The 24,001-nt window shown below is 47.8% G+C and overlaps 1 protein-coding gene across 1 annotated transcript in view; it reads right to left on the bottom strand.

Annotated features, from left to right (window-relative positions):
• Window positions 1–24,001, bottom strand: part of LOC142572249 (retinal guanylyl cyclase 1) — a 217,804-nt gene that overhangs the window by 72,346 nt on the left and 121,457 nt on the right. The window contains exon 5 of the mRNA XM_075681222.1: window positions 1,757–1,847. Coding sequence (XP_075537337.1) covers window positions 1,757–1,847 — 91 coding nt within the window. The remainder of the gene's footprint in view (window positions 1–1,756; window positions 1,848–24,001) is intronic.

Here is a 24,001-nt window from a genome sequence, read left to right as displayed (position 1 = left end):
GTAAAATAAGTCACACGTTCAGGTCACGCGTTCGCAATCGAATTATCTCTCTGGCGAGCTCATCACTTATCCAGTACCTTACACGGAATGTAGAGGACAGAATTCTGTCGCCCTAAAACGCAAAAGTACACGAAAGTACGTCACAGAAATCTTGCCTATCAGTTTCATTGCAAACGGTACCAATGAATTATGGCTCACTCATTAAGACGAGAAGTTCAATTAGAAAACTACAAAATATCACAGAGCACTATACCTCTGCGCAAAACTCTGTTCTAATTATCGCTTAGGCTTTCGTTGGTTACTTCATGATGAATATAAAAGGTTAGTGCGTTTTAAACGATCATTTTCCATCTTGCTGCCACTTCTGGCACATAAAGTCTAAATTGCTAAATTTGCAAGCGTAATGCTGATCGATTGCCGACGATATCACCACCCGACACTCCCTAAGCGTTATCCTTTAAAGGGTGCACCGCCACATAATGAAAGTCAATGTGGCAAAGCTGGAGTAGCGGTGCTTAGTCGTTTTAACGTAAGTGTATTTCTCCTTAAAGCCCGCACTGCCACGCAACGAAAGGAATTCTGGCGATGATTAAGGGACGGCACTTTAGTCGTGCCACGAGACGCGCCTTAAACCTAGGCTTATGGCACGACTCACGGCAGCCGGAAGAGATCTAAACAGCGTCAGTCATCCGGCAAATCTGTAGTGCGTCTTGCAATATATATAAAATATATAAATCGATAATATGAAAGCCCCCACCGATCACTACCGAACTTAGTGAGTCGCAAGGTTTTCTTCGATATTCGCGTATTCTGGTTCACCAGTTGGCTTTTCTGCTGATGTCGTGGCAGACATATTTGAGTATAGCGTGGCTGGTGAACGTGTTAATCTAGCACAGCCTGAGGTCGGGCCCCTGTTACTCTACCGAGGTGCCTGTGCCGAATCGATTGAATAATTGCCGAGATTTATAAAATGCACTTGATACCACGAACCTTTGTTTTTAAATTCAGTAGAAAAGCGTGCGGCACGAGAACAGTTCTAAGCAATATACATTGTTTCGTACTGAGTGCAATAAGTCCTTCCTGTTCCAAAATCTCACTGAAAAATCTGCGTTATTTGTGCATGACGGTAGTCGTTCATAAATGTCAGATTGTATATAGTAAAATTATTTCAAAGAAAATTCCATTAATAACTGGTTGCGGTCTAATTTGCGACTCGCAAATGATTCGTCTCTCTCTCTCTCTCTCTCTCAAAAAAAAAAGAAAGGAAGAAAAGCAATGCTAAGCAGTTGACTCTAACTTAGCCCCTTTCGTGCCTTGGAACGAGCTGGGAACATTCACGCGTTTCTGGTAAAAACAGCCAAGGACGAGCTCGCCTCATCATTTGTAGTTTGCATTTTCTAGCATTGCCCGGGACGAGCCCAGTTTTGCCTCAGTGTTTAGAGGCGCTTTTTTGGTCGATGGCAGGATACAATTCATGAGACAGCGCAAGCAGAACCGAATTTACTCTATCTGAGGAGGTAAAAAATGTTGGCAATTGGGGTCTTTAAAAACAATTTGGCCATTTTTGGTGACAGTTGAGGTAATAGGGCGACACGCAAGGGATTAAAGATAACGTAAAGCTAAATTAACTGATAAGCCCAACGAAGATGTATTATTAAAAAAAGAACGGATAACTAGAGAGCACATCAAGGGGAAGACATGCTAGAAATGATGTATTTTGTAATCTCAATTTGAATATGTGAGTGATGCCGCTCACCTGACCAAAGCGGCGACTCCCAAGGCAGCCGACAGGCACACGATCAGAGACGCTGTGACGCCCACAGTTTCTCCGCTAGTGAGGGGAAAACCTGATGAGAGGAGACAAAAAGCAAGCAAATAACTTAAAATGAAACAGTATCGTTAACAACAGTTTATATCACGTAGCTTTCAACAGGAGAGAGAGAGAGAGAGAGGAAAGGGGAAAGGCAGGGAGGTTAACCAGAGAGAAAGATCCGGTTGGCTACCCTACACTGGGGAGAGAGGGGAGGGAGAGGTAAAGTGGTAACAAAGTAGAGATAAGGAAAGGAAGGAGCCTAGACACACAGTCACCATCGGTCACTGGCACCGAACACTGTCATCGCACAGCACAGTCACACTTGCCACACTATAAACATTTGTTCAGGCTACAGCCGCCTGTCCAATCCTGTCGCCCTCAAAAACCGCAACAGTGCCCTCGTCGCCCTCTGCTGCGATGGCTTGTGATGGCGGTATTGTAAAATAAGTTCCTCTGTGAGAGGTCTTTGGTCAAAGCGCGCTATCGCGGTTGCGAGTGATTGTCTCTGTAAATTATATCGAGGACAGTCACAAAGAAGGTGCTGAAAAGTCTCCTCGTTACCACAGTCCTCACACGTGGCGTCGTCGGCCCATCCAATTCGGTAAGCGAAAGACTTGGTGAAAGCCACCCCTAGCCATAGTCGACAAAGCAGGGTAGCTTCGCGACGGCAGAGTCCAGCTGGAACACAAAGGCGTAGAGAGTAGTCAAGATTGTGGAGTCGGTAGTCGTGAAAACTTCCAGCGTTCCACAAGGAGAACGTGATGTCACGGCTGATCATTCGAAGTTTTCGAGCGGCATCTGTCCTTGATAACGGTATCGGCTCCTCTTCGTCCCCTTGAAGAGCCGACCGAGCAGCGTTGTCAGCGTGTTCATTCCCTATGACTCCGCAGTGACTTGGAAGCCACTGAAATGTCACGTGGTGTCCTTTCTCAGTTAAGGTATGAATGAGTTCTCTAATCTCAAATACCAGTTGTTCGTGTGGTCCGCGCCGCAGGGCCGATAGCAAAGATTGCAGTGCAGCCTTCGAGTCACTGAATATTGACCACCTTCGAGGTTGCTCTTGGCTGACGAGACGAAGTGCAGCGCGAAGGGCTGCAAGTTCCGCGGCCATCGGTGTCGTTGGGTGACATGTCTTGAAACGGATGGTGGTGGCTTTCGCTGGGAAGACCACGGCTCCAGAGGAACACTGGAGAGTTGTCGATCCATCAGTATAAATATGTACGTGTTCGGCGTACTTCTCGTGCAAAAGGAGCAGAGTTAGTTGTTTAAGAGCAGGTGATGACAGCTCAGATTTTTTCCTGATTCCTGGTACGGTGAGGCGCACTGCGGGTCGAGCCAAACACCATGGAGGAATCGATGGCTTAGTTGCGGGGGTGAAGCCTGACGGGAGGCAGGTGGAATACTCCGAAATCGTAGTACAAAATGCTGCCTGCGGCCTTTCTGACGGTAGTGTTGCCAGATGGTGGGAACAGGCACGGGCAACGTGCCTAATGTGCACTCTCAACACTTCTACCGCAATGTGTGTTTGTATAGGTTGGTCCCGAGCAATCGCAATAGTCGCTGCTATCGACGTGCATCTTGGCAAACCAAGACAAACCCTGAGAGCCCGAGCTTGAATAGCCTGTAGAGCACGGAGATTTGTCTGGCAGGTGTTGGTCAGTACGGGCAAACTGTATCTCAAGAAGCCCAGAAAAAGAGCCCTGTACAATTCCAACATTGCATGCACTGACATTCCCCAAGTCTTTCCTCCCAGAAACTTGAAAAGTTGGGAGATTGCTGTCAGACGCTTCTTCAAGTAGGTCACGTGGGGGCTCCATGAGAGATCTCTATCAATGATTATGCCAAGAAATTTGTGAGTCTTCTCATAAGAAATTAACTGGCCATTTATTGATATGGCGTAGGGTGTCATTGGTTTGCGAGTGAACGCCATCAGTGCGCATTTGTCTGACGAGATTTCAAGACCTTGGTTGCGGAGGTATATAGCTATTAGAGTAGCAGCTTTTTGAAGTCTTGCACGTATCTGAGGACGTGTCACACCTGAGGTCCATATACATATGTCGTCGGCGTACATTGATATCTTGATCGCTGCTGGCAGATGATCAACGAGACCAATGAGTGTGAGGTTGAATAGGGTAGGGCTTAGTACACCGCCTTGAGGAACACCTCGGTACGTGTAGTGTAGTGCGGTTTTACCATCACCGGTACAGACAAAGAAAGATCTCATAAAAAGGTAATGAGAGATCCATTGGAAAACTCGACCACCTAGACCAACCATCTCAAGAGCATCGAGGATAGCCTCGTGAGATACGTTATCGTATGCCCCCTTGACATCCAAGAACAAAGCTGCACATAATCTTTTGCGTGACTTTTGAAGCTGGACGTACGTAGCGAGATCAACAACACTGTCTACTGAAGAGCGATCTCGACGAAAACCAGCCATGCAATTCGGTAACATGTTGTAGTGCTCCAGGTACCACTCCAAGCGGGCAAGGATCATCTTTTCCATTATCTTTCCCACACAGCTGGCCAGCGCTATTGGGCGGTATGAGGTGGGTTCAAGTGGGGACTTGCCTTGCTTCAGGAGAGGGACCAAGCGGCTTATCTTCCATTCTTCGGGAACCATGCCATCCTGCCAAGATAAGTTGTAGAGATGTAACAGTTCTCTCCGTGCGCCATCACTCAGGTTGTTCAAGGCGCGGTAGGATATTCCATCTGGTCCCGCGGATGAAGAACGCCTGCATAGAGCAAGAGCCGCTTCTAGTTCCTCCATTATGAAAGGAAAATCCATGCGGCCGTCACGTGAAACAGGGATGCGACTGGGGGCTCGAAAGCCTGGACCGGTTGCTTGGCCAGCGATCCTTGCACAAAAGTCTTCTGCAACATCAGCCTCTAGCCGCCCCTGGAAGAGCGCCAGCGCTTTGAATGGGAAGCGTTGTTCAGGGAAGGAACGTAGACCACGTATGGTTCTCCAGATGCGGGAAAGTGGCTTTCGGGGGTCTAGTGACTGGCAAAATCTTGCCCAACGTCGAGATGCCAATCTATCCATGCGACGTTGAAGTTTCTTTTGTAGTCGTCTGGCTGTCCTAAGGTCTTCGATGGATTTTGTACGCCGGTAACGCCGCTCCGCACGACGACGGAGTGCACGAAGTCGCTCCAACTCTATATCCAATTCCGTGTGCTTCGACGAAACCGTGACCGTGCGCGCGGCGTGTAGCATTGCAGACTTGATTGCTTCCTCTAATCCAGAGGACAAGCCCTCTCGACAAGCATCCTCCATGGTGGAAGTAAAAGTGGTCCAGTCAATTAATCGAATGGTGTTCCGTGGGGTGGTACTGGACATTCCTTTGATGACAAGGTATGTGGGAATATGATCACTCCCGTGTGTCTCGATATCCGAAAACCATTTAACATATCTTGTGAAACTGCTGGAGACGAAAGCTAGGTCAAGACAGCTGCCATAATTCACGCCTCGTATAAACGTTGGGCTGCCGTCATTCAGGAGTGAAAGGCCGTGGTTACAGGCGAAGTTTGCAAGTCTTTGCCCTCTTGCATTTGTTCTTGCGCTTCCCCATGCTATATGGTGCGCATTAAAATCTCCGATGATGACATATGGGGCAGGGCACACAGACAAGATGTTCGTTAATCGTTTGGGATCAAAAACACTTGAAGGCGATACATAAACGCCAACAAGTGTAAACATGAGTTTGCCCTTTTTAATTGTTAGGCAAACGTATTGATTTTTATCATGAGGCGGAATCGGCTGGCGAACATATGTCAGTTCTTGACGAAGAAAAACGATGACTTTGCTGCATGCATTAGTTGTTGCGGATATAACAGCTTCGTAACCCGATAATCTGACTGGTTTTGACACATTAGGCTCACATATGACAATGACTGGGAACAAATGAGTATATATATACTGACGAAAATCCGAAAGGCGTGATTTTAGTCCTCTTGCGTTCCATTGTATGATTGACGCTGCCTTGACTTCCTCTCGAAACGACGGGCGATGGCTGGCCATGTCTCTATTCGAGGCACTCAAGCACTGGGTTTAAGGCTTCCAGTACTTTCAGTGCATTTTGAGCAGACGTAGTTCCAAGGTTCGACAGAATCACTCGAATGGCATCTATGAGGGGACGCAGCATTGAAAGGACTTGATGATCTGCTTTAGGCGTGGCATCAGCAGCAGGAGCACGCTCCCGAGCGGGCTTGACAATCTGTAGTTCTGTGGGAGATTGCTGGCTTGAAAGCGCAGGCCATTCTTCTTGAGACAAATTCCTTTCAGGCGACTTCCTTGTGCTGTTCAGCCCCTTTTTGGCCTGATTGGAGAAAGTGGGTGCTACAATGGAAGCGGCCCTCTCCTTTCGCGGCTCTGCCTTTTTTGAGGCGGTTCGGTGACGCCGACGCCGACGCCGGATCGTTGCAGCAGCCTCCTTGTGTGTCGAATTGTCCCGAACCATTTGCTTGAGAACAGCGACCTCTTTCTTGATGCGAGGGCAGTCCCTAGACGAGGCAGCATGGGAACCATTACAGTTGCCGCACTTTAGGACAGTAGCCCGGCACGTCTCCTCCGCATGAGGTTCAGCACAACGGGGACATAGTATCGAGTTTGGGCAGACACCCTTGACATGTCCAAGCCTGAAGCACTGATGGCATTGAAGAGGCTTTGGTATGAAGGGCCGAACAGGGTGTCGGAAGTGACCGACTTTGACGTGTGTTGGTAAGCAATCTCCTTTGAAGATCAGTTTGACGCAGCGCGATGTTCCAAGGCGGCTCACACGCGTGATGACAACACCCTCACTTGCTGGTTTGACGAGGATAGGCAAGTCCGCGTTGGGAATGGCGACATCGATGTCATAAATGACACCTGCTGTGGATGCGTCATCCATCGGGATATATGAACGCACTTTGATGCGCCCTAGCACCGAGATTTGCTTCAGTTTTTCGAGCGCACTCCCGTTGGTAACATCGATTGCGAGGACATTTTTGCGTGCATTGATCCGAATATCCTTAATGTCATTCGGCACGACCCCTTCCAAGAAAACAGATAGTTCTTGCCTGTTGAGCAGTCGGAGGTTGTTTGAGGGCTCTTCGGGTACGAACACGATGGCGTGAGGCCAGCGTTCAGGCCTTGACTTCAACGTCGCCGTGCTCGCTTGCGTTGATGGGTTCGCGTTGACAGTCCTCCTTTTGGCCCTCTTTCTGCGGACAGTGATGAAGCTATCATCCGATGAGTCTTCATCCGACATCGAGTATAGCTCAGTGTCTTCGGTGTCACTGAGCACGCTTCCTCTCTTCCTCGTGAGGGACGGCCTTGATGACCGCTGGCCAGGAAGGCCTCTGGAAGGCTCCGCGTCCATGGCCACAAAACCGGGAGCCGAGGCACCAGGAAATTCCGAAGAATTCGTCGAAAACCAGAGAACACAGATAGAAGCAGTCGAGTTCAACTACATTTCGAACTTTCGCCTGTCGCATATCCGCGAGCAAAGACTAAATCTAATTCCGCGTCTCACTGAAGTATGCAGGACTACAAGAAATCGCACTTCCTAGCACATGCTCAGTTCGGCAAATGGGAGCTCCGAGAAGGAGACAACATTTAATGTCTCTCATTTGCAACACCGTCTCTACCACGCCCTATTTCATTTGAAAATAAAATAGGAGAAGAAGCCTTAATGTTATGCAGGAACCTTCTGCTCACCACTGAAGAAAAACAAGCAAACAGCTTCAACTGAGTGCTCAACGACAAAACTAAAAAAAGCATGGTATCAGTTCCATGTGTCAGTATCAGTAGCAGTAAAAAATTCTATCATCTCAGTCAGAATGGACTGAATTCAATTCCTCGCGCTATGAGGTCTGTATACACCAACGAATGATTTCGCTTGTTTGCATCTGTTCAACTTTATTGATATAGGAATGCCGAGCAGGATGAATTTATGCCACTGATTGTCAACGTCTCTCATTCGAAAATAAAATAGCAAAAGATGCCCTAGTGTTACACTGGAACCTTATGGGCGTCACTGAAAAAGAAAGAAGCAATTACAATCGAGCACTGTATGACCGAAAACGAGAAGGCGTGGTATCAACATGAACGCATCTCGAGTTCATGGTGAATACGTGAATTATTGGATATTACGAAAAAGTAGGTACTAGATTTGAAGAAACATTGCTACAGGACTTTACTGAACACAATCAATATAGCACAGTATTCAGCCTGGTTAAGCTTACAAATCGAAAGACCGACTAATGCAGACGATGTGATATTAATGGAATGTATTACAGAGGCTGGGAGAAGTAGATTACGCGTGAAGAACCCATAGGTCAGCGTGAATCGCCGTATACACTCTGAAGAGACATTCAACGCCAATGTCTGGGAAGAAGGACGAAGGGTCTGCGAAAGAAGGAGGATGACAGTGGCTGCCCAGATTACGCGGTAAACCTAACCTATTGGTGGCGAGGAAGACACACGGTGTGTGCGCTCTTAAAGCTACTTTTCCCGTCGTAGCGCGAGCTCCGCGCCCACGTATCTTAATTTCCGCTCATACAGGTGCGCGTTTTGTCATGTCTTACAGATTGTTCGTGCTCAACGCTGCAAGGACGGCGGTGCCGGGGCTAAACGTGCGGGCGCTTTCTTCGGTGGAGCATCCCGACAGTTAATTGCGCCTCAGCATGCGAGGCCTCCATCGCCACGTTTCTTCGTTTTCTTTTTTTTCTCTCGGTTCCCTCCCCTGCAGTGTAAAGGAGTGCCCCGCCTGTGCCCCCGGTATTATCGCGTGGCAGACCGCGACCCGAGCGTAGCCGTAAATTGCCGACGCGCGAGCCTGTCTCGTAAACTGCCAGTGACCCGCCGGCAAGCACTGTCTTCTTTTCGCGGCGCTCTGCCGGAAAGGTGACATAGTGTGGAACCAAAAAAACACGCGGCATTTTTCTCTGAGGCTCTTCGAGCGCGCAGCGGAAAGAGGCGGTTTAACGAGCGCCCAAATATTACGGAGGTGCGCATTTATTATCAAACGCGCCGTGCGAGACCACGCGCGGTCCCGTGTCGACGGCTTGAATAACGGCCGCCTAACGGCATACGCTTCGCGACACGATGGTTCTAGCTCCAGGTTTTATGAGTCGCGTAGAGTACCTGCATCTTGCGGAATTATTGAAAACAAAGATGAGAAAAAAAGTTTTTTTTTTGGTGTGCTCGAGTGGATTATAGCTACGGTCTATAACACCACGCGTAAAAAATAGTGCCACGCCTGTATAATATAGCAAAATTGTCTAGTCCATTGCCCAAATTTTTACAGCCGAAACACTAAATTTGTGTACGCGGCGCAATGACAGGCCTGGCCTGTAGTGCTGAAAGTATTGCTGGAAGGTCTTTTATTTTTTTTGTATCCAACTGAAGGAGGGAGTGCTCTATATCCCAGCAGAAACAGCATTAAGAACGCAAAGTGGAATGCTGCTTTTGTGAAACATGGTTTTATGACCATTTCATATGAAATAGGTTTGCTTCCTCGCAAATGCTAGAGCCTTCAACATTTTGGTAACTTATACAGAGCGAAAAAGAAAAATCGCCAAAGACGCTTAGGACAGCTTACATGTGGGAATGCGAAAGGATACCGTTTCTAGACTCTGAACGCCATGAACGCGACGCCATGAACGCGCTCACGTTATACACTCATGACGTGGCGCCACCTCCTCCCCATTGGTTGCGCCGTCGCGTTGCCAATGACGCACACACTAGGCCTACCTTTAGCCAATCAGAACCGTGAAGGCGCCGTGACGTCGGGGCAGCGTGCTCGTCTCGCACCTCGGAGGTGCGGATTCTATTTTCATAAAGAACGAAATTTAGCAAAATATTGTTACGAGGATGTTGCGACTATAGAGAGACTACATTTAAAATATATATACAGGATGAGTCAGAGTATAGTTAAGATTGCTGACCACCAACGACACGCAGCAGCCAGCGTCTGCGATCTTCTTCCTCTCTCTCCTTTCATCCTTCCGTAACAATATTTTTTTCAAAGCCATTTTGTTACTTTGTTTACAGGAACCTTCCTGGGAAATTTGACGTCAATCCAAGCATTTTTAGCCTGTTTTTACACCTTGCGCCATCGGCCATTTTTGGTACCATCTTTCGGTCACGCCGACGTCAACAGATTTTAGCGTAATGGGGCATATAATGCTTTCGCATTAATAAATTAAGACGCAATCCCCATTTAACGAACGTTACCAAAAAATGCTTTGTGAGCAAAAATCGCCGAGAGCCTTGACACCGCAAATAAATTTATTGCGGTCGAATGTAAATAGATCGGCCTTTTAACCATGTACATATCTGCTAACGATTATCCGAGTTGTTCTTATTTTTGTTCAGTGAACTTAACGTAAGTAAGGGTATGAGTGATTCAAGAGAGTCTCTTTAGTAAATGCCACGCCTGAATGCAATTACTGAGGAAGCTGCGTCCGCAATACCTGTCGGCGATTTTATTTGTTACTGTGCTACGCACACAGCACATATAACTATGGGCGTTTAGCAAAACGCCTGATCCCTAACCTAGGGCAACGCAGTCGCATGTTCTCCACTGCTGCAAGGATTATATAGCGTTCCATTGCCATTCACCGGGAAAAGACCAAACGGCTAATATATGCTCATCCTTCCTGTGTGGGCTTTGCCTATTTGTCGAAAAGAACTCTTTTTGTGAATACCGCAGGCCTATTACAAAACAAAGGGCACGCAAGGTTAAGTATACCCCATTATTAAATGTTCATGCACAGAACTTCTTGTTAAGAAAAAAATAAAAGCGACAGTACAACAATAACCATCATACATATAAGAAAATACAGGAACTGCACATAAATTTGAATATGTTTATGTGTAGTACTCAGAAAAAAATGAATTTAGTACATTTTCCTTTTGTTTTAAGCATCGTTCATTTCACAGCTGCGTTCCTCTTTTCTTCGCTCTCGTCACCAACGACGTTGTTAACGTTGGTTCCCAAAGCGCTGTCGCTGCACACCACCGTTTTTTTTTAGTTATCTTTAGTAGTACTTGTCTGCTTGGAGTGCGAAATTGCGTCTAGCTGTGCTGTGCATGAGTGGTGAACAAAATGGTCTCCAAATGCACAGAAACACACTACGGATTGCAAAGCTGCACCATGAGCCAGTAGTCAAGGGAACCTGCGCGGATCCCTACAACTCGTTAAGGTAACGGCTTGTCACGACTCGCCTCTGTGACAAACAATTCGTGACACGCCGTCATAACCACGGCGAAAGCCCGGACGTTTATAAGGCCAGGATAAAGCGCGGCGGTTAGAAACCGTTGACACCAGTGCGCGAGTTTGTGCCTCCTCCCCCCTCAGCGCACGCGACGGTTGGAAACCGTTGGTGTTCGTGAGTGCGTAGGAGCAAGTTTGTGCCTTCATCCGCTTAACGTCAGCGGCGGCAGGCAACCGTTGGACAAACGTCTTTTCCCAATGAGCCACCTATCCTCAGCACAAGCTTTGAGCGTTCGTGTAGCTCTTCGCCGAGCAGCTTGTCGTGCTTACCGCTCCTTACGTAGCGATTTATACAAGCGTTCCGTTACTCCTTTCGTCGTCTCACGTCTTCTGCCCTGGACCCTTCGGGACTTTCGACCCACCGCAACAGCGGAGACAGCTGTGCGAATGCTAAAAGATTGTAATGCTTTTTGTGACGCCCCCCCCCCCCTCTTTTTTTTTTTTCTGCCGCCCAGTGTATCTCTCCTCCTTGTCGCTTCCCGGCACGTGTGCATATTTATGTTGCCCCTTGGTAGCACAGGTGTAACAATCTGCTGCTACAGAGGTCCTTGCCTCGTGGTGGGCACGATGTCTCGTAGCCAGCATGGTTTCCGGGCAGTTCTCAGCTACCAGGAGTGCTCGAGGGGAGAAAATTGTGGCTGAAATTTCGCTGACAGAGCTAAACAGAGACGTGGTAGCGTTATGCGAGTACAGCTCACAGACAGGCCTTAGCAGCTCGCTCCAGCTTTGCCGCCGAAGAATGGACCACGTGGTAAGGATGTTTACCGACTGTGTATTGCACAGGGAAATGCCCGGTTCTGAAAGAAACTTGCGCCCGCCACATGAATAATGGTGGCAATATTGTGCAGTGTCTTAGCTGCGGCTGCTGAATGTGGGAAACCGAGAGAATGTCGCAATAAGGAGGGAAGAAGAAAAATAGTTTTATTTTGAACTTGTGCTAATATGAGGGGAGGGTATTGGTGACCCCAACTATATGCTCACCCCCTCAGCGGCCGCACCGAGAAAGAGCCGATCTAGGTTCAAGCTTGAAGCGAAAGAGGGCCTCCTATCACGGCATGCGCTGAATGCCTCGTAGTTCTCAAATCGTCGGGATGCCGCCACGCACAAGCCAGAAAATGAAAAAAAATTACTGATGTTGAAAGACTTTTTGTGTGCCACTGAACGTGTCATCACGGTGGAAATAGAACAACGTATTATTTCACCTTTCGCGAGAGAAGCAGACGACGCGCATCGGAGGGCGACTTAGATTAGAAACATTGCATTGGGAAGAGGTGATGACTGATACCGGTTTGTTTGAAACACTTGACTCGGGACTTCTTTCTTTTCGGTGAACAGACTTCTTTCGATATCTTGCGGGCATTTCAAATCGCGCAGTGTGCTTTATTTAGTCGTGTGCTTTAACCAAGTATGGTGATGCGCATTTAGGCTTCATTTGGTTTTGTTCGTTCATAGCTTTCTACTCCAGCATTAGTGTTACTAATATTTTAATCAGCAGGAATATACTCGCTTATGTACTTTTGTTTGCAGGCATGGTAGTAGCAATGAAAACTGCCACGGAAGGTCTGAAGTTTATCATGACACATTTTATACAGCGAGCCGACACATTGTTTTCACAGTATGCTTTAGTTAAGCTGAGCAAGCAGAAGATGCTGTTTTCTCATTCAACGCGTTGAGTTCTCAGTTTACTTGCTCGCAAAAAATTTAGGAGCAATAGCAAACAACGCTCATTCCAGCTATAGAATGTTCTACCCGCTCACAGCGCCACTAATTTACTTTCCGACACTCTGCACACACCTAAATTACATGACAACCGGTTCAGTTCGTTTCCAAGTCATGTATTTACACTGATACAAGCGACTTTGCCCAAATGAAAATCTTAGTTAAATTTTGGAAACCTGTTGTAAGAAACTAAACTCGGTTCGATTGGTTGTTATTCACTTCTCCCTTTTCACTAGGGACTGCCAATTTCTACGGGCGGCGGGTGTCTGCTGTGTTCACAAGTCCGGGTCCTATCTCGAACACTGCGTACTGCAAGCATGAATAAGCACCAGTCGTCGGACGCAGACGACCTTATCGTACGTATCAGCTAAAAATAAAAGTGCGGCTTCGACTCACAAACGGAACTCTCATTCGTTTTTATCCCGAGACACGTACACTGACCAGGTAATGTTACAGTTTTTAGCCTCAGCGCACAATATCCGTAGTTAGCTTCTGAAAGCAAGACTGACGTTACTGCCTATGTATTGTGAGTTGCTATACGCGATATATTACAAAACGAGACGCAGTGCGGAGTTGCCTACGAAAGTCGAAAACAGTCGAGTATCGTACCGCCGTACCAGTGGAGCAACGCTGCGAACAAGTGCTTGCAGCTTTCGGAGGCCCGCTGCCCACAAACAGCTCCCTCTTCTTAACTTCCGGCTCGCTTGAAAGGCTCTTTAAAAAAGTTACGGTTGGTCCCTCTTTCATAGGAATCGGTAGAACACGAAAGTGAATCGTGTCTGCACAGAAGCTGTTTGTTGCACGCGCCGGAGCGCTGCGCAAATCCGGAATAAATTACTACAAGCGTCGGCATACCGAACAAGCGAAACTGAACGGGTTGTTAGTAAATCGCTTCGGGAACTCACAGTCCGTTGCAGCGAAAGGAACATGATTTTCGGGTCGGCGACCGCGTGACAGGTTTGCTTGGCGCACGGCGTCTTGTTGGCAAGCGGCGTCCTGCTGCCGAGTCACTTTGGCTAACGTACGAACATTTTGGTATACGGGTCCGTAGTGTCTTGCGCAGCCAGTTGAGTTGCGGCGCGCTCAGCTTCAGGAATATGAGTGGCAGAGTTCGCAGCGTGCGCGGTGAACGCGCGAAGGCGTACTGCTTCATGCTGGCGTGCCTCTGGCCGGAGCAAACCGAGATTCACCCGTCGACGTCGTAGCCTTTCTGCGCCGCTTAGCGCAGCAGTTTTAAAGCGATAGCTTTACTGGCCGCGAACTTGCGCTTTCGCCGTGGCCGTGGTCTGAGGAGGCACATGATGTCATACCGCGTTCCTACACCGCGTTCCTCGTCACACCGCGTTTCTCGTCATTGCGATCACCTCCGCTCGCTTCGCCAGCTGCGTCGCATGCCTCATAGCATCTCGGAGGATTGAAAAGGAGAGCTCGCGTGCGTCGCAACCGCAGTTGAGGCGGCAGTATGGACGGCGACCATTCTGGTAAGCAGGAGGAGGCCTGGAATCCACATCGGAACGAGACGAAGAGGAAACAAAGCTCTCAGGAAACGGATGAACAGCGCGCCGAACGACTGGCTAAACGCCGTAACATAGCTAGACAACCAGACTAACCTGGACTTGCAGTCAAGATTAACCAAGGCTAACCATGTTATGCCTTAGCTTTCGCTACGTATATCCTGGCATAGGCGAGCTAAGCCACTGCCAATTTTTATTGCGTCTTCGAGCCATCCCTTAATAAATACATCTTGTCATCATCACGGCGATATCAATTATATGGACAGAACAGGCGCATTTCTGCCATCGCCGTCGCCGTGAGGTTCCGTATGAGTGAAAGCATGTGAGGGTGAGCCAGCGAACGCGGTTCAATCTCGCGTACACAAGCGAGGAACGCGGTACGGATGCGTGCCCTCCCCTTTGGTGCGCGAGGCAGGGGGGTGAGGCGAGGGAGGAGGGGCGTTCTCCCAACACCTTCTGTTCTTCTACGGCGGCTGCTACGGTGCCTCGATGTCCTCCTTGCCCGCCGCTCCGTACGGAGAGTAGACAACCGCGGCGTCTACTACGGCGTTGCCCACGCGAATCGCGGACGCCATAGTAGACGCCTTTGGCGGACGCCGTAGGGACGCGTTGCCGGCGCTTCGTGTGTCTTGAAAGCGGTCTGCGAAGTGTGTAAAGTGCGCGCCCGCGCGCACCTCTTCTTGAAAGCGATCTACGATGTTTGCAGAGAGCGCGTAGAACCTGTAGCTTCGTATGCGCTGCGCTTTAGACGTTTCGTACGCGTTGAAGCGACAGATGCACGGAGGTCAATTGACTCGCGGCTGCTGCCGCGATTCCTAACCCCAGCGTTTTCACAGACAGTTTCCGCTGTCATCGAGTGATGTGTGTTTATCTTTATCTTTGCGTGCGTGACACCGTGCTGGTTAATTTAGTTAATGCACATTGATGGACTAGTTGGTTTGAATCCATGATAGAATGTGTAAGCGCGGCTGAACACGGCCGTACAAAAAAGCAGACACACAAGGACAGCGCTCTCTCCCTGTGTCTTTTCTTTCTACGTAATCGTTGAGTCACGCTTACATATTCTATCATTGTTAATTTAGTTAGTAAGCGAATGTTTACAAGTTTATGCGGCCGATGAAACTACTATCCTAACTTCACACAGCTATCTACGAATTTGCTATCGCAATCGGTGCTTCGCCTTTCGGGCGTAACTGCGAATTTTTTCTTAGTTTATGCCATCGCGAGCGAAGCAGTAGACTGCGTGTAAGCACTGCTGATACACGTTGAAGCTGCAGTCCGTAGGTGACGAGGCGTCACAGGCTAATCCTACGCGAAAGACAAGCCGTGTGCGGAAACTGCGTCGTAACCTCTGCAGAAGGCCTACACCACCTACACCAGGCTATACACCTCGTTGGAGCCTCCACTGCGCTCGCTCATTGTGAGCGCTCGTTAGTGTCATGATGCGGTACTTCGCTTCCCCGCTCCTATATGGTGGCGCCATCCACGTCAAGATAGAGCATATTTTACGCGTTCGCGCTGACGTCACATCCGTTACAGGAAATTGATGGTGGACCCTGGCATAAAACACTTTCGTGTAAAAAAAAAAAATACCCGATGCGCATCTCTGGGCAGGCCGGACATTGGCACGCACAGCGCAACGATTTCCGCGGTGTCGTCGGTGAAATCTTTGAGACCGATCAAAATAAGGTAATCGACAGCAATGGCCCTTTCAGCTTCGTCGAAACATCTCGATTCGACTGCATGAACGAGAAACGCGTGAGCGCAGTACCAAGCGAAAGAGCCGCCGTGAACCTGGATGTCGTAGCAATTTTTGTTTATTTGAACAGTGTTGCCAGTGCAAGCAACTGATTCTGAAGTTGACAATAAGCACAACTTCATGGGTTGTCGCCTAGCGATGAAACTATCGTGAGAAGGCCATCAAGCTGTAACCACAGAGTCGCCTTTGTACAGAGGGCTATCATGTAAAACTATTCCAAACTATTTTTATTCCATTTACGCAATGAGCCCTCCACGATTGGTCAAAAAAATTTAGGGCTACCCATGCTTCCTACGCGACGTCATGAAAACCGAGAAAATTTTCATCCGATATGACGCGTGCGCAGTGATTATGCATGATTAGAGCGAATAAAAAGAAAAATGGTTATTTCCGTTTCTACACCTATTTTGGCATTAGCCCTCCGCTATTGGTCAAAAGTTTGCGGCCTGCGCCCACTTCGATTTTCTGTCATGCGACATCACAATACTGAAAAAACTCATCATGTCACAATGACGTGTACGCATTAAGGATGCCTTAATATGCCGAGCAATACTGGGCTTTTTTTCCCCCGAATAGCCGGAGACCGGTCCCGTTCATAAAGAAATAGACGTCTGCCTATCGATCGCTCCGGCATTGACTACTCCGAGCTTGCGGGGAGAACGGATTTATTTGCGTATAATAAAAATTTTTGCGTCGCAGTATAACGTTGTCGAGCCCTTTTGGCGAGTATACGACGTCACTCTGCCAACTCTTCTTCGCTGAGAATTATTTTTAGTGACATTTTTAACCTTCCGTTGCACGCCGCTGCGATTTTCGACAAGCCATCGCAAGCTAAGCAAAGGGAAACGGGCCAATCCCAGACGCTGGCGCCACCCCCTTCCGAATTCCGTTATTTACTTCCACTGAGCTTGCTCGCATCACAAAAACCCTCTACTCTTCTGCATGCCTCTCACCTCCGGCATCTAGCTGGTAAGCCAATTAGAAAATAAAAGCCTGTCAAAGTAGGCAATGCTATTCGTTTTGAAATCAAGCAAATGGGACGTCCTATAAGCGAGGAGAGCGTCTGATTGCGTGGTTCAAAGAACGCTCTGGGTCGTCGCCTGTTGCTTACATCGTCTATTACGTATAATTGACGTCAGGAGATCGTAATAAAAACAGATTGTAATAGTTTTACGTTGCGGGGCCCCAGCTTTCTTTTTAATCACCAAACCCGGCAGTACAGGGCAGTAGTATTCTCAGATAGAACTGCGAGACTGCACACCTAGCGGTAGTCTGGATGTCTCCAGTAAATACGGGCGTCGCCGAAATGCGAGTCCGCCAAAGCCGAGTGATTAATGTTCGAACCTCAGTCTACCACCTTTTGCTGGGTTCAGTGCAAACATAAGAGACGGTCCAAAATCGACAAACAAAACGCTTTAACAAGAGGCACGAGCCTCCTGAAGGAGACAATAACAAATTAATTTCAATTATTTTAAATAAGTTCTGGAGTTTTACGTGCCAGATCCTCGATCTGGTTATGAGGCATGCCGTAGCGAGGGACTCCGGATTAATTTTGTCCACCTATAGGGTTCTTTAACGTCCACCCAATGCACGGTAGAGTGGCGTTTTTGCGTTTTGCCCCAATCGAAATGCGGCCGCCATGGTCGGGACTTGATCCCGCCACCTCGTGCGTAGCAGCGCCAAGCCATAGCCGCTAAGGACAATAATAGAGTTTCAGCTGCTCGTCTTTTGACTGCGTATACGTACCTGTGTGCAAATGAGTCAAAAGAAGTCACAGTTGTATTGAAGTAGCCTGCACTTCATGAACTCTTCCTGCGACAAGCGCACTTGTAAAGCGCTTTTGTAGCATAGGGAGTCATGTTCTTAAGAACAGAGGCAAGCTCTCAAGCGAAAACTTCAAAAAGCATCTCGCGCGTAAATGACGCTCTCCGGCAGTACACCCTGTTGTTGGATTTCCTTTCGACTTCCCAAGCAATTGCATCTTGGAAGTATCTTGACAGTACGAAAATACTTTGTATGAATATTTAGTGCTCTGCCCAAATATCTTTCTGAATTAGGTATTTGTACTCCATCGAAATACCTTTTCATCGCTATACTCCGTAGCTCATTTTAAATACAATTTGAAGTATTTTTACAAGTCTGTGCACACACGTGAACATGAAAAAAACAAACAAGAAACAAGAAGTTTCGTCTTCATCGCTCATTCAATCATTTTGCGCATGGAGAAAGGGAGAGGCTATAGACAACGAAGGAAGGGATGTTAACCAGGCTGATTTAGAACCTAGGTAGGAGCGGGGGAAGTGGACCAATAACTATTTAAAAAAAAAAGAAGCCAAAACAAAAAAGACGACAGAACGACCACCGCAAGCACGCACGCACAAGGGAGTGTTGGTGTTCACCGAGCATTTGCTGACAGCACAAGGCACCGTTGTCTCTAGAAACCGAAGCTTTGTGTATTGTTGACGCACGAAGCTAGGATACCATGCTGTTCTGAGGCTTCTTCGGGTTCCAGTACACAGTGTTTGAAGACAGACTGTCGCCTGTTCTTATTTGCAGCTAGCGCAAGAATATTTGCCGTACTTTTCCTGGCCTTTTGTTTTCGCATTACCGCATTTATTTCTATCACCGTCTTTCATGGAAAAACTAATATAAAACAAAGATAAGCAAGAATCAAAGAAAGCTCACTTTGCCACTAACAGTGACCTATAGTCCCGGATATGAAAGCGGCCAGTAAAAGAGCCAGGCAGTCTCCCCCGCAAATATAAGAAAAAAGAACGCGCACTAAAGGACAGGAAAGACAAGAAAGAGTAACAAGACGCAACAAAAGCTCTGTAAGTATCTAGTCATATTGCGTAGCGCATAAATACCCACAGGAAATCGTGTAAGTAGAGTCCCATGATATACGGCCGGGAGACATGAAAAAGTGGAGCTTCTGGCCCGTGCATATCGCTCGTTGCCGCATTACATGCTGGTTGAATGTGGCGCTCTGCTCTTGCTTGTTTATGCGTGCATTACTGTGTCGTTGTCGCTTAACTTTTTATTTCACAGGATGGGCTCGTGCGGCGCCACCCTTTTATGCGGCAGTTTCCGCCTGAACGTCCTTCCCCGTTCTCCAACGAAAAAGAGAAGTGTCTCAATAGTCTCAAGAGAAACAAGATGACTGAAGCTCAGCTCACAAAAGCCAGCAGAGGAAAGGTGAATGCGGAAGGCCGCAATGATACACGGTTGTGAGGAGTGAGATAACAACGAAACCAGGGAGCGAGGAGAGACACAGAGTGAAGAACAAACTGCGAGACAATGCGAACAAAGCGCACTCGCCCCCGCGAAGCGACGAAAAGTGGGGCCGCGTGGAACACGGAGGCAAGGAGGAGGAGGAGGCAGAGCGTGGCCAAGGCCGGCAGGCGGTGGCCAGAAATGAATGGCCGTCCGCGATGCCTGGCGCATATCACGCGTCCACGCTGGGCCCCCCACCAAGAAGCGACGATGCTGACCTTCGGTGCCTCCAACGACGCGCGCGCGCAGCGCTGGACCAAGAGTCGCCGCCACCACGGCATGCCGCCAGGCCAGCGGCCGCTCGGCTGTGTGCGTGCATCGATCCGCCACGCTTGCTCGCAAATCAATGAGTGCCCGCTGCGTTGCTTGGACTGGCCGTGTTGCCGTGTACCCTCTGTACAGTACGCGACTGCTGGAGCTTTCTATCGTGGTCACAACTGTCGTTGATGACTCTGCGTTAACAGCTTTGTGGGGGATGCTGGAGGAACCATTGGGAGGGTTTAAATACTTACAGGGAAGCTTTCTTTCTCTCACTGTTTGCGACTTCGTGTAACAATTTCTCTTTCTTTAGCAAGAAGTACCTATCTTCCTCAAACTGTTCTGTTGGATGGAACGGAATTCGAAAGGATGACCATAAGCAAAAAAAGAAAAAAAAATGTGGCTAAGGCTCTAACAATAAACCACGCTCACGAAGGAGCGAGAGAGTGGCGGCACACGAGGGCTAAGTCAAAAGGCAAACGCATTACAAACCTTAAAGTAGTATTTTCATATGACTGCCGGTAGCTTATATCACTTCTGAGGAGTGCTGTACACCTGTGAACAGGAGAGGAAATAGTGCCTTACATGGTTGTTCGTTGCTAAACTGCACGACGTTTCTGTCCAGCGCTCTATTGGTTCGACCTCCACGGTGTTATTAGTGTCGTCAACGAGGTTTTATCCAAGATCGCTGAGGCAATCGCAGACCCCGCGCTACCTCGCTGATTTCGGTCAGCCGCGGTGTTTTTGCAAGAGGAAGAAAAAATCTGTAAATTTCATGGCCAGTAAGAAATTGAATATTTAAGAATACAAGCATACGTTAGCTGCTGGTATTAGCCCCCCCCCCCCCCCCCGCGTCAGCAGCACGCAAAACAATTAGCATGACGCCAAATTACAATTTTTAAAGAGAAGCTTTCTTTGCCACTTCCTACGACTTTTTCACTTCTGTTGCTGCTGTCTTGCACGCCGCATCGGGGGGGGGGGGGGGAAGGGGGAGGGTTCAGAGCTGTATATACATGAAAGGAGCGTGGCATAGAGGAAAGGCGACACGAGAAACTCGTTTGTACTTTTCCATGGCTTCGCATGTGCACAATGCCTTCTAGAGCTTACTGGGCGTCGTCACATTAGCGTCTTGACAGCTGTAATTATTCGTGACCCCCGGCAAACGCTTTGCAGAAGCTGGAGCGCTTACCCTTCTGCTAACGTGCAAGTCCTGTGTGAAGTAGACAGAATGATAGAGAGGGGGCAGGGAGTAGACGGCAGAGAATGGGTAGAACCGGAATAGGTGGGATCAGGAGTTTGATCGTCGTCGTGCGATTATCGGAATTGATTCGGCCCTTTGATTTTATGCCGCGCCCGTGTAGATCTTGGAGTAAAAATTACGGCCGAATGCTTCTATACTCGACAGTAGTTCGCACTTTTCCAGAAAGAAAATGATACGTTACTTTTCTACGAACCATTAAGAAGTGCGGGCCTCCTCATGATCGAATTTCGCCTCTGTGGTGCAAACGTGTCCCTTAAACTATATTTGCAGACGCTCGAAACGCGAAATGAACAATTCATGTGAGAAGATGAAATGAATGCAGTTATGTGGCGTGCTCAATTGAACACCGTACGAACACAGTAAAACCTTAGGAAGTTCATATCAAAATGTCTCCGAGTGCGCCTACCAAGCTGTTGTCTGACATCGCCTTTCACCCTTAAAGACAACTCTAATGCGGATAACAACTAAAGTATAATGTGAAGGCTTTAAGAATACTAATATGTCTTCCAATTCTTGCGGCTAATGCATCATACTCGACACTTTTTAACCAGAAAATCGAATAAAGATCGAAGGCTTCAATAGCAACGAAGTGTTCTCGAAGAGGAAGTGCTTTATGTAAGTAGTGCTCGACCAAGTAACAATTTACGCACTCCGCTGCCTATCGCAGGGGTCGCCGAACCTAGTGCACTAAGTCAGCCAAGTAACCAAGTCAAACCAAACAGAGCGCATTTGTTCTTCATCGTCCCGCAAACCTTGACAGAACACGCAACATTTCTCCGAGCGCCCCATGTTCCTCCTGGACTGCTTCTTTTGCTCACTACACTGCGCTGTATGCACTCTATCAATCAGGCCACTATCCTCCCAAGTTTCTCATAATGATATATAAATCTAGAGGAGAGGTTGGCGCATTTAGGAGGCACGGGCTACTCGTTGTCGCAAAGCAAACAAAAAATGAAAGCATCATGAACACTGAAAAACACCGAGTACAGTGAGTGAACGCGAACATATTCAGAGTTATTCACTGTTTTTGATCGGCGAATAACTTTAAACGAAGAATATCTTCAAACGACGAACATTTGTTTTACAAAGGCGAGATGGAACTTATCGCTTCTATGTTTATTCGCTTGAACGATCGATTCCTTGATGTAGAATAATTGAGTTAGCAGTTCCAGTGGCTTACCTGATAAAATGCGAAAAAGAAAGAAATCAACCGACGCTAGTCGAGTAAAAAAAGCGGGAGGGCCGAGATAGAAGAACTTAGTTGTCCTTTACTCGCATTTCCGGGATCACTTATCACGGTGCGGAGAAAACGCGGGCGTTTGATAACGTTTAAGCTCAGAACTGAATTAGCATTTATAGGGCCGCCGGATGCCAAAAGTTCGCATGACATGCACCGAAAGGACTCTCTCGCCGACGCCTCTGTGAAGCGAAAGCAGCAAGGCGCAGGTGCGCCCTGTGGTTCAGAGCCCTTATTGTTGGATTCTGCTGCGGCAAAGCGAAAGAAGAGCGCGCCGTGTAGAATATGTGTACGTATGCGCAGACGCGTGCGTGTGTATTTGAAAGACGGCCCTAACGTGGTTCAAGGAAGAGAGATCCGGTGAAAATTGCGGTTAGTACGGTGTGCTCTCACTAGTCTACTTCCGGTTGCCTTAAGGGAGAACAAAAACTGAAAACAGTAAATTGCGCTGATGCGAATCTGCGTTTGTTCTATGTAAAACGTGTGGCGATTGAGAAAGTTGCGCGTGAATGCTGCACATCTAGTGTTCAATTAAATCGTTCGAGAAGGAAGCCTACACAGACGAAGGAATCAGCCGAACTGTTCTCAGTAATTACTCAGTGGCATATAAAGTTGTTTCTCTCTCTCAGTAATTACTCATCGGTGCCAGTTCATGTCATGCGGTTTGCCATGAAAGCCTACTCATGACGTCTGGTTTCGAACCTTGCATGTATATAAGTACTAGCCACCTTTTAACGACCCACCTTTCGCCTCGTAAAACACTTATACATTCGGTGAAAGTGTCGACCTGATTTTGGTCTCCTAAATGCGAATTTAAGTGCTCGCTTTTGTTATGTTCTTGTAGCGCGTTGGTCACATGTTGGCGCTGATATCCTGCCCCGCATCCGAGTTCTCGGATATCGTGCTCTTATGGGCGCTACTGCGTGTAGGTTAACCAGGCTGAACCCAATTCGCTACCCTGCACAAGGATAGCAAGCGGGGGAGGAGGGCGCAAAATAAACGAAGACGGAGACAAGAAAAGTTCACATCATGCACGCACGCACACGCTAAAGGGAACATAGTGTTCAGTCAGTCACTAACAGTCCTATAAGTGGATGAATCTTAAGAAACGCAACAGGCGCTTTCGTGGCTTAGTGCATCGCCGAAGCTCGAAGCCAGAGCCTTGAAATACCTGTCGTTCGATTGCCTAAAAGCTGTGCGAACGATAACCCTGTGATCATCGTACGTGAAAGGCAGTCATACAACTAGTTATTTAAGGGTTATTCTGTGCTACACATGAATCGATTGGCACTAGTCGCCGCAAACTCAATTGCCGCTAGGGAAATAACAGTTAAAGTTTCGGATTCTACGTGCCAAGATCAGGATCGGATTATAAGGCAAGACGTCGTGGGGGACATCAGATTACGTATGACCACTTCGGGTTCCTTACCATGCACCTGAATCGAAGTACGCAAACGTTTTTGTATTTCGCCCTCATCGGAATCCGGTGAGTAGAATTTTGGTGAATCTGTGTCCGGGTAACAGCCATAAGCAACATATACAAATTGTGGGAAAGCTTGAGTGAGTTCCGTTTAAATTTACCCACCCATGGCTCCGACATGTGGACCCCATGTATACTTAGAACTCCGTCTGAGGAGCTCTCAGCGCAACGCCAAACCTTGCTATTGCTTTTAGTGCTTCTCCCTACGGGCGAAACTACATAATTTTTTGTTTTGCTTGAAAGACAACTGTCACAAATATCTTGGGGCATATATATATATATATATATAACTCCTCGACTTAGATAGTGTAGATACAGAACAGCCTCCGCGCAAGGTTTTGCTCTTGAAGAACAAGTGGACGCGTGAAGAAAGGCACGCAAAAGTAGACGTTTTTAACCAAAACTGAAGAAAAAAAAGCAAGAAGAA

The sequence above is a fragment of the Dermacentor variabilis genome, chromosome 2 (assembly GCF_050947875.1).
Source record: "Dermacentor variabilis isolate Ectoservices chromosome 2, ASM5094787v1, whole genome shotgun sequence".
Taxonomy (NCBI): domain Eukaryota; kingdom Metazoa; phylum Arthropoda; class Arachnida; order Ixodida; family Ixodidae; genus Dermacentor; species Dermacentor variabilis.
This window is presented reverse-complemented; position numbering and strand designations above follow the sequence as displayed.